The sequence below is a fragment of the Vulpes lagopus genome, chromosome 6, assembly GCF_018345385.1.
Source record: "Vulpes lagopus strain Blue_001 chromosome 6, ASM1834538v1, whole genome shotgun sequence".
Taxonomy (NCBI): Eukaryota; Metazoa; Chordata; class Mammalia; order Carnivora; family Canidae; genus Vulpes; species Vulpes lagopus.
Genome location: NC_054829.1, coordinates 49,736,232 through 49,749,035, shown reverse-complemented (window position 1 = coordinate 49,749,035; position 12,804 = coordinate 49,736,232). Strand labels below are relative to the sequence as shown.

General features: G+C 33.4%; 1 protein-coding gene across 1 annotated transcript in view; it reads right to left on the bottom strand.

The window, feature by feature from the left end:
* Window positions 1-12,804, bottom strand: part of MDGA2 (MAM domain containing glycosylphosphatidylinositol anchor 2) — a 778,807-nt gene that overhangs the window by 45,055 nt on the left and 720,948 nt on the right. Inside the window, 1 exon segment of the mRNA XM_041760034.1 lies at window positions 3,240-3,417. Coding sequence (XP_041615968.1) covers window positions 3,240-3,417 — 178 coding nt within the window.

Here is a 12,804-nt window from a genome sequence, read left to right as displayed (position 1 = left end):
CTGCTACAATATAACTAGTCATCAAATTCACTATAATTAGATTTAACCTTGTGAAAATTTGCTGTTCTAAATTTTAAACATTGCAGTGAGCCCATTTTTCCTGTTTTTTTTTTTTTTAAGATTTTATTTATTTATTCATGAGAGACACACAGAGAGAGAGAGAGGCAGAGACACTGGCAGAGAGAGAAGCAGGCTCCATGCAGGGAGCCTGATGTGGGGACTCGATCCTGGGACCCCAGGATCATACCCTGGGCTGAAGGCAGGCACTAAACCACTGAGCCACCCTGGGATCCCCATTTTTCCTTTTATTAATTGAAGTTTTGTGTGTATTTTTTGTAAACATTTAGATACTATTTACATAAATTTTACCTAAATCTATATTATAGTAAAGAAAATTTAACTAAAATATTTAAGATATGGGACCCCTGGATGGCTCAGTGGTTGAGCACTTACCTTCGGAACAGGGCATGATCCTGGAGTCCTGGGATTGGGCTCCCTGCATGGAGCCTGCTTCTCTTTCTGCCTATGTCTTTGCCTCTCTCTCTCTCTCTGTCTCTCTCTGTGTCTTATGAATAAATAAATAAATAAATCTTTAGAAAAATAAAATAAAATATTTAAGATTTTAGTAAGTATGCCTAAGAATAAAGCTAGAGTTGAAATTATCATAACATCTATTTTCCATAATTATTTTTCATTTTACTCTGTTGCCTCAGAGTTTTCAATAAAACTGCTGAGCTTATAAAGATTTTTTCCCTATTTCTCTTTAAGAAAAGTCATATAATTTCTAAACTTAGCAAAGGAACATGGATGCTCTGCCATGAAATGGTGAACTAGCCTTAGTTCTTTTCAGAGTTTGTCATTTCATAGTTGTTTAACTCAGAAGGATACTGAAACTTTCTGGGTCCTAATATCTCCTTTTTTAAATGAATGGATATTAGTGCATTGTTTCTAATGCTCCTTCATATTGAATTGTCTACAGCTATATAACTTAGGGACAGGTAGCATACAACTTAGATAAAAGGAGATAATAATTCATATTTCATAAAACATAAAACCAAAACTTTAGAAAAAAATATATTGAGATGCTATCTAATTGTGTTCCCAATAGAATCATGGAAGTAATTACAGGATAACAATTGTCATTGCATTAAATTTTATTTATTGCTATTGAATATTAATATTTACATTATTTAAAAAGATATATTTTTACAGAACCACTTTCAAGAAAAGATGTGCAGTGATTCTAATGTTTTTAAAAATGTATATTTTTAAAGGACCATATTCAAGAAAAAGTTATTCTGATGCTTTACATCCATAATTTCCTATGGATATTCTATGCTACATTGTATACTTTCTTGTTAATGAAAATTGAATATATCTAATCGATGAGAAGAGAGTGAAAAATGATTTCATATGAAAAATGACTGCAATGAGATTTTGATATTTCACTGTATTTTTTATTTTATAGTATTCAGTTTCCCTCTTAAGTAGGAAAATCATGCTTAATGCTAAACTGGAGAACTCCAACCGCAAAAACTACATTCTATTATTTTTTTTAAATTCAAGCCCTAGTAATCCATGATAAAGAGAATAATATTTTACTAAAGTAATGAAATAAATATGAAATATTTTGCCAGTGATCCATTCAACCCTGAAAAATATATTGACAATTCTAGAAGTAGTTCCTGAATATCGTAAATTTCAACTAAAAAATTACATAAATTTCAATTGATAAAATATTAATCTTTTTCACTAACATTCACACAAACACACCCACATACATTTGGATATTTTTTACATTAGTAATCCAAAAGAAAAAATGACGAAAAAAATAAACTAAGATGTACTTCAACAGGTTGCAATACATCCATGCAATAGGATATCAAGAATAAAAAAAAAACGCACCATTAAGCCTCAGATGTGGAAAAACCTTAAAGGCATATTGCTAAATTAAGTAAGTTAGTTTGAAAAAGCTATATGTTGAATTACTCCAACTGTACAATATTCTAGAAAAAGCAAAACTACAGAAATAAAAAGATCAATGGTTGTCAGGGTTGGGGGAGCTAGGGATGGGTAAGTGGAGCAGGGGACTTTTAGGGCAATGAAACTATTCTGTATGTTACTGTAGTGGTGAATAAGTAATATTATCAACTTATCACAATTCATATAACTGTACAACACAGTAATAAACACTAATGTAAACTAGTTGTTTTAATAACAATATGTCAATATTCCTTATCTTCTAGTAGTTTTGTAGTTTCATGTTTTATAATTAGATCTGTGTTCAATTTTCAGGTAAATATAAAATGCATAAAGTTTGTATTTAGATTCAATATTTTACATGAAATTTTGCTAAAGAAAGATGTTAATAATATGGGAAACTGTGTTAAGGGGAAAGGACATATATGGAAGCTCTTCTTACTTGCTGCTCAATTTTTTTTTGTAAATCTAAAACTGCTTTAGAACATCAAGTCTATCTGATATTTCCCACACATTTCTTCTCCCTTCCCTTATATTCCCTTTCACTATTATTTATATTCCCCAAATGAATGAGACCATATAATGTTTGTCCTTCTCCGATTGACTTACTTCACTCAGCATAATACCCTCCAGTTCCATCCATGTTGAAGCAAATGGTGGGTATTTGTCGTAGGGGTGGTGGAAGGGGAGGAGGTCAGGGGGTGGGGGTGACTGGGTGACGGGCACTGAGGGGGTCACTTGACGGGATGAGCACTGGGTGTTATTCTGTGTGTTGGTAAATTGAACACCAATACAAATAAATTTATTAAAAAATAAAATAAATAAAAGAAAAAAGAAAAGAAAAGAAAGGAAAAGAAAAAAAAGAACATCAAGTCTATCAATTAAAAAACAAGCTTTGATAACATTTGCTAACTCTTAATAATATAAATTTTAAAAACATCAAGAATTTAAAAAAGAAATGCAGAATTACTGTATCATAATTTATGTCAACTTATTGTTGACATTATGACATAGATTCAGTGTTAACTAAAACATCTTACATTTACAGCAAATATTACAATTGATGATGATTAAGTTTCCTGGGTTTGTTTTTGGGTTTTTTTTTTTTTTTTTTTTTTTTGGTCATGGCTGATGATCCAGAAGATCATTATGCTAAATTTGAATTTTAGCTTTTATCTAACTTTATTAAATAATTGCAATGCACATATTTCAGATCATTTAATATCCAAATAAATACTTTAAAATAAAAGACTACTTACCACTGTATTTAATGACACGAATTGTTGAATCTCCTTCACCAAATTTGGTGAGAGGAGTTAGTCGGACTTCATAGGCTTCTGGTTTAATCAGCTCAGTCAAGTTATATGTAATTAGTTCTCCTTTTTGAATATTTCCATTTATTTTAATCTCTTGTTCCCACCAACGCTGCTGTCCAGCCTGAAATCAAAGGAATTATGTGATAATATTCCCAATATCTTCGTCAGTGATACTTTCTGTTTTCTAACAAAATGGACAAAAAAGCATTCTGACATTTTATTCAGTAACAAAGTGATATTGTATTATATGAATACATTTTATTAAAGTTCAAGCTTCTAAAATAAGCAAAAAAATTTTATAGATGGTTGCAGATAATTATTAAATTATCACAGACTTGTTTGGCTGGTTTAAACAGATTTAATTAATATTTAATATTAATAGAGGATAAAACAATAGTTCATTTAAAAAAAATAATAGTTTGAACTGCAGTCTCAATTTTCTGTGTGAAGATAGAAGCTTAACTACTTTTTTAATTTTTAAAGATTTTACTTATATATCCATGAGGGACACAGAGAGAAAAGCAGAGACATAGGTAAAGGGAGAAGCAGGCGCCCTGCGGGTAGCCTGATATGGAACTTAATCTCAGGAACACGGGATCACAACCTGAGCCAAAAGCAGATGCTCAACCACTGAGCCACCCAGATATTCTTTTTTTTTAAGTTTTTATTTAAATTCCGGTTTGTTAACATACAGTGTAATATTAGTTACAAATGTACAATATAGTAATTCAACATTTCCATACATTACTCAGTGCTCATCACAGGAAGTGTGCTCCTTTATCCCACTGCCTATTTAACCCATCCTCCCACCCACCTCTTCATGGTAACCATCAGTTTGTTCTCTACACTTAAGAGTCTGTTTCTTGGTTTGCCTCTCTCTTTTACCCCTTTGCTCATTGTTTTGGCTCTTAAAATCCATATGAATGAGATCATAGGGTATTTGACTTTCTTTAACTGACTTATTTTGCTTAGCATAATATTCTTTATCTCTATCCATGTCATTATAAATGGCAAGAGTTCATTCTTTTTTATAGCTGAATAATATTTCATTGTATATATACCTTTATATCTTCTTTATAGTCAACTGATCTTTGACAAATGAAAAAAGATAATACAGTGGAACAAAAATAGTATTTCCAGAAAACTGCAATGAAACACTAGGCATCCACATACAAAATGTTGAATCTACATACAAATTTTATACTTCTCATGACACTTAACTGGAAATGATCACAGACCTACATGTAGAACATAAGACTACAAAACTACTAGAAGATAACATAAAAGGAAAGCTAGATGACTGGGGGCTTGGCAATGACTTTTTAGATACAATATCAAAAGTATAACCCATGAAAGAAATAACTGATAAGCTGGACTTCTTTGAATTAAAAATTTCAAGACAATTGAAAGAGAAGCACAGATTGGGAAAATATATTTGCAAAAAGCACATCCAGAATATATAAAGATCTCTCAAAATCTAACAATAAGTAAACAAAGAACCCAGTTAAAAAATGAACCATGGAACTTGAAAGAAAGATGCTCCACTTGTATGTCATCATAAAAATGCATTTAAAACAAGATGTCACTGCATATCTATTAAAATAGTTAAAATCCAGAACACTGGCAATACCAAATGTTGTTGAGGTTGTGGAGCAAAAGTTTCTTTCATTCATTGCTAATGCAAATACAAAATTGTATAGCCAATTTGGAGGATAAGCTGTTTTTTTGTTTGTTTTTATTTACAAAACTAAATATATCATTATCATCTACTCAAGCAACTGTGTCCCTTGGTATTTACTCAAGGGGCCTGACAACTTATGTTGACACAAAAATCTGCCCGTGAATGGATGTCTATAGCAGCTTTATTCATAATGGGCAAAACCTGGAAGCTATCAAGTTGTCCTTTAGTGGATGAATGGACAATTAAACCAGACAATGGGTCAAATAAACCTGTGCCAAAAAGAAATGAACTATTAAGACACGAAAAGAAATAGAGGAAACTTAAATGCATACACCAAGTGAAAGAAACCAGCCTGAAAAAGCTATATACTCTATGATTCCAACTATATGACATTCCAAAAAAGGTAAAACTTTGGAGATAGTAAAAAGATCATTGGTTACCAGGAGTTGGGGGGAGGAAGAAATATATAAGCTGAGCACAGAGACTTTTGGGACAGTGAAACTACTCTGTAGGATGATACAATGGTGGATACGTGTTATTATAAACCCACAGAATGTACAACACCAAGAGTGAACCCTAATTTAAATTATGGACTTCGGCTGACAATGATGGATCAGTGCAGGATCATCAATTGTAACAAATGGATCACTTTGTTTAGTAATGTTGTTACTTGTGGGGGCCATGCATCTGCCGGAGCTGGGGGTTTATGGGAAATCATTGTACTTTCTGCTCAGTATTACTATGAACCTACAACTACTCTAAGGAAAACTACTCTAAGTCTTTAAAAAATGTATTGAGCCTGGGGATTCCTGAGTGGTTCAGTGGTTTGGTGCCTGCCTTCGGCCCATGGTGTGATCCTGGAGTCCCGTGATGGAGTCCCATATCAGGCTCCCTGCATGGAGCCTGCTTCTTCCTCTGCCTGGGTCTCTGCCTCTGTGTGTGTGTGTGTGTGTGTGTGTGTGTGTGTGTGTGTGTCTCATGAAAAAAATGGATAAAATCTTTAAAAAAATGTATTGAGCCACTTCATAATTTTATTTTATTTGCATACATCTTCAGTTTTCTTTTATTCACATAAGTAGTGTAAGTATAGTTGCTTTACAATATTTTTATATGTGAAGTCTATAGTATCTTTTTTCTTGGCACTTCTCTGTTTTCTTGTTTAATTAACTATGTGTTGATCATGTGACCAAAAATACCATGATTTTTAGTCTGGGGAGGGGTCTTTACCACGTAAGACACAGTTATATTCCTTTAGAAGAGATATACTTTTGGTTTTGATATGCTCCGAAGCACATCAGCAATATGGTTGACTTTTACTTTCACTATAAAACCCTTTGGTGTCACAGATTAAAGTGGAGATGATCCCTTGACCTTGGGTTTTGATTTCACACTAATAAGAACAGGTATTCCATAGATGCAGAAATCCAAATAACTAATTAAAGAAAAGGCTCAGTATCACCATGTATCAAGAAAATGAAAATTAAAATCATAACACCAATTCCCACTATCAGATAAACAAAAACTTATAAAATAGCAATACTAAAGTTTTATGTAGATATAAAATAATGAGAATTTTTATACATGTCAAGAACAGAGAGGGTGAGAGGAGTGGAAGGATGGGTTAAGATTTGACGCCACTTAAGAAACTAAGAAGTTAGCCTGCAACAGTATTACAGATACAAGCAGAAGACTAGAGATAACTGGGTCAAAGGGAAAGACTTAAGACATACCTATAGCATAGGCTGTACCTTCACATTGTTTCCCTTGTCTCCAGAGTCTCACAGGGGATGAAGAAGGACCCAGGTGGATTTTGCACATGCCTTTGGTTTGTATCACATCTGAGGGATGCTGAGCTTAGTGTCTCTCTCTCTCTCTCTATTTTTTCCCCTTTTGCTTGTTTGTTTTGTTTCTTAAATTCCACATATGAGAGATACTATATGGTATTTGTCTTTCTCTTACTGACTTACTTCACCTAGCATAATACTCTCTAGCTTCAAACCAAGAATTAGACTCCTAATATAGAGAACAAACTGATGCCTACCAGCAAACTGATGGCTACCAGTTGGGGTGGGGGTTAACTAGTTGGATGGGGATTAAGGAGGGCACTTGTGATGAGCACTGGGTGTTGTATCAAAGTGTGGAATCACTATATCGTATACCTGAAACTAGTATTACGCTGTATGTTAACTAACTAGAATTTAAATAAAAACTTAAAAAAATAAACTTCAGTATTTTATTACTCACAGTAACAAAATCTGCTCAACCATTACCAAAAAGGAAACATTATATTTGTTTTACTGGACATTAAACAGACCTTCCTCTGCTCCAGAGGGAGATAATATCTCTGTTTTCCAAGGATGCTTGCTATACAAATGACCGTCAAAAGTAGGATGGAATAAAAAGACAGTGCTTCTGCACACATGATATGCCAAAAAAAGCAAGACATCCGTGAGAAATTGACTTCTAAAAATATAGTCTTGATGAGTACTGAAGAGCAATTTGGCAATAAAAAAATATTACAATGAGAATAGATAAACTCTTGCATTTATACACATGGAAACAGAAATATTCATGGCATGGAAAACACAGAAAATGATCTAAATCACAGTAAGAGATAAAAATAATGAAATTGTAGACTCTTCATAAAAAGTACTACAAAATATAGTATGAAAAATGAATCTAAGCTATATGCATCATCATGGACGAATTTCACAAAAGTAATATTAAACTAAACTTAATTTTGAGACAGGCATATTATAAAAATTAAATTTAAAGTATGCATTTTCAAGAGGGATGCACAGCTATGTATTGAGTATAAAGAAATGCAGAAAATAGTAAATACTAAGTTCAAAATACTGGTCAGGGGGATCAGGAGAGCACTAAAAGATGCAATAGTGAAAGAAAACAAAGGACTTCACTCTTTTTCATGATTTGTTTGTTTGTTTGTTTCTTTAGATTGGTGATAGATATACAAATTATGATATAATTTTTTAAAGATTTGTTTATTTATTCATGAGAGACACAGAAAGAGAGAGGCAGAGACACAGGCAGAGGGAGAAACAGGCTCTTCGAAGGAGCCCGATGTGGGACTTGAACCTGGATCCCAGGATCACAACCTAAGCTGAAGGCAGCCAACCAGCCCCGAGCCACCCAGGTGTCCCATGATGATATTAATTTTTTTGTATGCCTGAAATATTTCTCTTTGTTTTTCGAAGAGAAGACCGTAAAATAAAAGTTAGAGACAGGCAATAGTGAATTGCCTTAGACTCTAAGGCAGTGTGGTCTTGGGTTATTTCCTACATCTACATCTGTGGCTACTTCTTCTCCTCCTCTTGCTGGGCTGCTTTTTCTTTTCCTGAGTCCTGATTGTTGATGGTCACCAGAGCTTTATATGCTGTGTTTTTTGATACTCTGTGTCAGTTGTTCTCACATGCAGGAGAATCACAGGACAATCTTGTTAAAAACCACCAAAATTCCAAGTCTTAAGCACCAGTGTTTCTGCTTTAATATGATTGGGAAATATAATTTCAAAAAACTACCTCTCCCTTTATAAGGCAATTTAGTTATTTTTTAAAGATTTTTTAAAGATTTTTTAAATTTTACATTTTAAAAAAATATTTTATTTATTTATTTATTTGAGAGAGAAAGCATGAGCAGAGGGAGGGGCAAAGGGAGAGGGAGTAGCAGATTTCCTGTTGAGCAGGGAGCCTGCCAGTGGGGTTCGATCCCAGGACCCTGGGATCTTGACCTGAGCTGAGGGCAGATGCTTAACTGACTAAACCATACAGGAACCACTATGATTTACGTATTTTGAGAGAGAGAGAGAGAGAGAGAGAGAGAGAGAGGCAGAGGGAGAGGGAATCTCCTGCAGATTCATAAAAGGGGGGCCCCATTAGGGCTCGACCTCATCACCCTGAGATCATGACCTGAGCTAAAACCAAGAGTCAGATGCTCAACCTACTGAGACACTCAGGTGCCCCTACAGGGCAATGTAAATGCTGATGATAACATTTGGTGAGGCACAGCTCAGACCACCTTATTGAGACTAGTAGATTCTTCTAACACCTCTACATTGATTACTGCCTAACTTGCACCTTTAAGTCAAGTTTAAAAAATAATAAAAACAAAAATCACACTATATCTATCACTTCTTACTATGTACCAAACACTATATTAACAATATTGCACTTCTTATACTTAATCTAGAACAACCCCAGTAAGTAGAAACTAATACTAAGCTTGTTTTACAAATGAGGAAAATGAGGCAGAGAGAATTTAATATAACTCTTCTAAGGTCATGTAGCCAGAGAGTAGCAACTGCAAATTTGGTTACATCCAAAATAGCTCTTTCATTCATCACTTTTTCCTTGCTTCTCCAGAATTTATTGCTCTTTATTTTTTTTTCACCAGAGCCTTTATTTAGTTACAATATACTTATAGTAATTTTTTTGCATATAGATTACAAGGCAGAAACAATTTCTTAATAATTTTTATACCTGCAATGTCTGGTCATTAGTTTGATAAAGATGTGGTCAGATTAAATTCTAGCATGCATTGTATATTTAACTAGCCTCCAAAAGGTGCAGTAGGCAATCCAACTTACCTCTACCACATACAGTCACTGAATTTACAAAAGACCTAATTGAACAGAAAGTATTTTAGTCATGCATAGTTGATACTAGACGCTACAAAGTTCCTATTAGTTCTAGAGGCCAAGTGTTCTAAAAAATAATAGAATGTAATCTCTCACTGCTTTTAGATTTTAAGCTAAAGGCAAAGTACTCTCATATCAGATGATAGATAAAAGTAGTTTAAACTCACAAAAATATATACTATACAGAATAATTTAACATTTAACTATTATTTAAAGACAAGCAAGTTTAATCAATGTATCCTTTTTTGTATGTTAATAGAAGTTCAAAATCACTCACTATTTGTAGTACATCACAAGGGAGGATTGTAGGTATTCTGTTGTTATAATGAGATGCTCTACTCAAGTAATTTTAGTTGGCAGATACAGTGATGTTGTTACTTATTACAAACTCTAGAGTACATTACTTCATATGTGTATTAAAAAAGGAATAACTTTGATTCCAAGTCTTTAATTTTAAAGCTGTAATGAAAGTATATACTTCAGCACTTGAGGAATAAGCAATTAAATATTTCATATTGTATCTCAGTGAGCTGTGCAAAACATAAAAATGTGAAACTAAATGCAGTGTTTGCATATACACAAAATAAAATGCAACATTAAAAACAAAACAAAACAAAACAAAAAAAGCAACATTAGTTGGCTGTTTGGAGGTAATACCATAAAATTCTCAGAGAAAGCTGAGAGTACGCTATACTCATGTTCATATGAAAGCAATGCGTTAAAAAATTCTTACCATTTCAAGTTTTTTTAAAAAAATTTCCACTTAACTTTTACTTTTCCTAGGAGATACATTCCTTTCAAATGAATTAGGGGATGGCCTTAAAACCTAGAAATACCCTACAATGAAGTATTTTATTAAAAGCTGTGGTTTACGGTTTTTACCACAGAAGATAGCTAAAAGGCTATTATTGAAAAGGTTTCAGGAGGGGAAAAAACACTTTTTTTTTAAAGGAATAAAATTAGCTCCTTTAAGTAGAAGTCTGCAATGGACTCTGAAATGTGGTTGGGGGAGGGGAAGCTGCTATCTTTTCCTTTTCTCTTTGTACATAAACCTCTTTCAGCATGATAAAGAACTCCAATGAAAGATACTGTGTAAGTAAGAACCTAAAGGAGAAGACAGAGTACACTAACTGAATATAAGACATATACCACCTATGGGAATCCCTGGGTAGCTCAGTGGTTAAGTGCCTGCCTTGGGCCCATACATGATCCTGGAGTCCTGAGATGGAGTCCCACATCGAGCTCCCTGCAGGAAGCCTGCTTCTCCCTCTGCCTGTGTCTCTGCCTCCTCTCTCTCTCTCTGTGTCTCTCATGAATAGATAAATAAAATACCTTAAAAAATAAAAGAAAGACATATACCATCTATTTTGATGTAACCTATAAGAAAGATACTGGTAGGGGTGCCTGGGAGGCTGTTTATTAAGTGTCTGTCATTGGCTCAGGGTGTGATCTCAGCTGGGAGTCTGCTTCTCCCTCTCCCTCTGCCACTCCCCCCTCTTGTGAGCATATGCATGCATGCGCTCTCAAATAAATAAATGAAAAATCTAAAAAAAAAGAGATACTGGTACGCTCATTTTATCAGAAACTTCCATTAATGTTTACCAGGTACATTGCTGGTAGAAACAGCAGCTGATATTAAAAACCCAGGCATACTATATAGACCCTAAATCATATATTATTATCCTACAGAATCTAAACTAGATACCATTTTGATGGGTTAAAATCCAGATGTCTTATAACCTCAAAGAAAGGTGACATGGACTTTTTAAGAGGCATTATTACTTTAATAACTAACATCTTAGGGGATAAAGGGTTAATAAATAACATGGCATTATATTTACCTTATTTCTATTTCCCACTAATAATAGTATATATTTATCTTTTAATTAATACCCTTTCTTCCTTCATTAATACAAAATTGAGTCTTGTTCTTTTCATACTCAGTATGAAATCTTCTGAATTAGAGACATTTCTGCAACAGCCTTTTTTTTTTTCAGACTTTGCTCAAGATATCAGTGCCTTTGGAAGTGACAGTATATATATATTTTTTTTTAGATATACAGCTGTTTAATACTTTTTATGTGTCATTCCTCTTTGGAAGCTGGTATAATTTTTCTTAATTGAATCATGTTTAGAGAAAGTTACATAGCTTTTCTTGAAAGCTAGCCTGAAGCTTTTGGCAGATTGATTTGTAACTACTCTTTCAACAAACTGCATCATTATCTACTGACTGAAGATTTTGTGTTGTCCTCTGAGGTATGTGGGCAAAGCCTACTGCTTTTCATTGCATTTCCATTGTTACAAAAAGGATAGGTCATTGCCAAGTACATAGTAACTTTTGTCTCTCAGTGTATATCCTGTTGCAATATTAAAAGCTTTTTAGAAAGCATGTAGAGATCTGTGTTTAAATCAGTATTCAAAGAATGCCAATAACCCAACTGTGGTGACAATCAGATTGACAGAAATCCATACAGACCAAAGTCTGTTTCTGGATAAACAATATTGTCTATCCTAAATAACTTACTAAATAACTTGCTAAATAACTTACTCTAGTATCTAAATGCTGGCAAGTTCATTTTAATTACCACCATATAATGGATTCTAAATATGGAACATTAGAAAGGTGGAGTTGGGAGATAGAATTGAGGAATTACAGCAGTGCTGTCTTTCAGTATGGATGGCCTTGTATTTCATTGTAATTTTATCTGGTAAAATTCGATAACAGCCATAATGACGCTAAAATCTTTTGACTTTCAAATATATTCTCATAATTTAACATAGGTAATGCATGTATTCATGTATACTTTAACTTCAAATTTATCCATAAACAAAATAATAAGTGCCACTTAATAGTGATCTCAGTTAATGATTGGTTAATAACTTATTTTAGGAAAGCCTGATTTCAGTAATTATGGTTTACCAATATGATGAATGTTATAGTTTTTAAGACTATGGAGAAACATGGAAAATGTCTAAGATATAATCTAAAGTTAAAGTAGCAGAGTGAAAAATGTAAACAATATGATTGTGGCTGTATAAAATACACAAATCCATTGAAAAGTCGTGCAAAATAAGAACAGCTGTCTTAGGTAGTGAGATTCTGCATGATTTAAATTCCTTTGATATTATATTAAATGATGTGGGGACAACTAACTACTATACAATATCTGGGA